This window comes from Phalaenopsis equestris, unplaced genomic scaffold (genome assembly GCF_001263595.1).
Source record: "Phalaenopsis equestris unplaced genomic scaffold, ASM126359v1 Scaffold000256, whole genome shotgun sequence".
NCBI lineage: Eukaryota > Viridiplantae > Streptophyta > Magnoliopsida > Asparagales > Orchidaceae > Phalaenopsis > Phalaenopsis equestris.
The window spans coordinates 478,753-480,932 of record NW_018164698.1 but is presented as its reverse complement, the minus strand read 5'-3'; the positions used below and the strand labels follow the sequence as shown (position 1 = coordinate 480,932).

The window sequence follows — 2,180 nt, the reverse complement described above, 5'->3', positions numbered from 1 at the left end:
TATATATATGTATGTATATATATATATATGTATGTATGTATGTATGTAAGAAATAAAAAACTATATAAAAAAATGATAATAATTATTAAATAACAAGTAAAATACTGACCGGAGAGAGCAATCATGTCTTCCTGAGAGAGTCCGAGGGCACCAAAAATGGCGTTTAGCTCGTCAAGATTATTGCTCGCCTGCGGCAATTTCCCATTCACGCTCGCCGATGTTGAGCTTAGCCCATCCAATCTGCCCAGCTCCACCTCATATAATGGCCCACCAGCCTTTTTAAAAAATAAAAATAAAAAATAGCATGACGGCCCATTAATTGGATTTCTTTTAAATAAATAAAATTAAGTTCCAACTTTCATATATCATTTTTAATATAAAAATTTTCATTTAATACTTGAAAAATATAATTAAAAATCGGATAAATTAATTCACATTTTTTATTCCTCCGCAGTGGCATTGTAAGCATCACCTTAAGACCTCTTCAGCATATGATGGCCATGACAGACTAAATGTATGAAAATAATATTAATTTATGTGATTTAAGCCCATAAATTCTGCTCACAATCCCATTCATTCAAGAAAAAAAGTCCTCAAACGGCTTCAATTTCCTTCATTTAATTGTTCAAATCAATTAAATAATTTTCAAATCCATATGACTTTCTATATACTATTACTTTTGCAATCTATGTTTTCAAACCAAATGGGAGCACCCGGTTCAAAGCTGGTTCTTCTTAGAACGTGTCAAAACTAACAATTGAATCGATGAATCAGTGAATCAACCCTATTTTTTAAAAACCAACTCGTTTTAATAATTATCAATTTGGGTCTTTCGGATAAATTGAGTTTTGACAGTTTTTTTTCAAAAATCTGCTGTTGAACCGTTTTTCCACAGGTCATGACTAGATGCGATGACAGCTTTCTAGCTACAGTCCAACTTTCTTAATAAACTGCAGCTATCTCAAACAAACCTAAGTCTAAGTTTAACAAAGCTTGACTGCCTATTATTTTCCTGAAGTTGCAACCTATTTCCTACTTTATTGTACTATTGTCAAAGTAGGTTCCTTGAATTAAACCATAATCGAAGCCTTTCAAAAAAAAAATTCAAACTTTCCTTCTGAATTACTAAAACAATAATTACTCCCCATCTTAAATTTATTGTAGCATTCAATGTGCTTAATCTCCCATCTTTTGATGTAGGACGGCACGATACATTTTCTATTAGCCGAATTTACAAATATCACCACATGAATTTTACTTATTTTATATGTTATTTAAGTGCAAAAAATACATTACAATAAATGCATAAAAATAATTTATTTTCCCCTTTAAAAAAACTAATATTAGTGATATTTTAGTGCAGCAATTACCAAATAAACAACATCCCTGGTGGCCATGACGAGGATATCCGCACAGGAAACCTTATTCCGGCACTCCGCCACCGCATCCACCGCCTCCTTCGCTCTTCTCACGGTATCGAACCCATCGCCGGCGATCGATAGGTTTTCCGGATGATCCCTCTCCGCCGTATTTTCCGGCGTCGAGGTTATCAGAATAGACCCATCACAACCCTATAATTGCACACAAAGACATCAAATTACATCGAAATTGCAAAGGGGGGATAAATCTAATATTCGATAAGTACCTGGACGAAACAATGATGGGCGAAGAGGCGCAGAGTGCCGGGGATGGTGACGGTGGTTTCCTTGAACTTGGCGGCGACGGCGGAGCGGACGATGGTTTCGACGTTGGGGCAGATGTCCGCATAATAATTCTGTTGAAGAGTTGGTGCGGAGAGGGAGAAGAGGAAGAAGGAGGAGAGGGAGAAGAAGAGAAGAGTGTTTTGATGCGTCGCCATTAATTGTGGTGAGGAGAATTGGAGGTGAAGAGGTGAGTTCTTCAATTTGTTGTGGGGATGAAGGAGGGGGGGAAATGTAATTTCATCTTTCAAGTTTTTTTGAAATAATGTAATAAATGAATAATTAATAAAATTAAATGGATATTTTTTTATATATTTATTGTTTCAAAAAATATATATGAACACAAAAAAATAATGTCGAATTGAATTATATTTGATAAAGATATTTGAGAAATAGAGTAATGAATGGGCTCCAATTGGGAATTATAAATTTGCCGGTTTGGATTTTTTACTTTTGAATTGGTTTTAGTATTTATTAAAT

At 34.6% G+C, this 2,180-nt stretch overlaps 1 protein-coding gene across 2 annotated transcripts in view; it reads right to left on the bottom strand.

The window, feature by feature from the left end:
• The window catches only part of LOC110024446 (peroxidase 51-like), a 6,981-nt gene extending 5,073 nt beyond the window's left edge, over positions 1-1,908 (bottom strand). For both annotated transcript variants that reach the window (XM_020724414.1, XM_020724415.1), the window contains exons 1-3: positions 1,646-1,908; positions 1,371-1,571; positions 110-275 (exon numbers count right to left, since the gene is read on the bottom strand). In XM_020724414.1, coding sequence (XP_020580073.1) covers positions 110-275; positions 1,371-1,571; positions 1,646-1,858 — 580 coding nt within the window. In that variant the 5' untranslated portion in view covers positions 1,859-1,908. The remainder of the gene's footprint in view (positions 1-109; positions 276-1,370; positions 1,572-1,645) is intronic.
• Between the last annotated feature and the right edge of the window lie 272 nt (positions 1,909-2,180).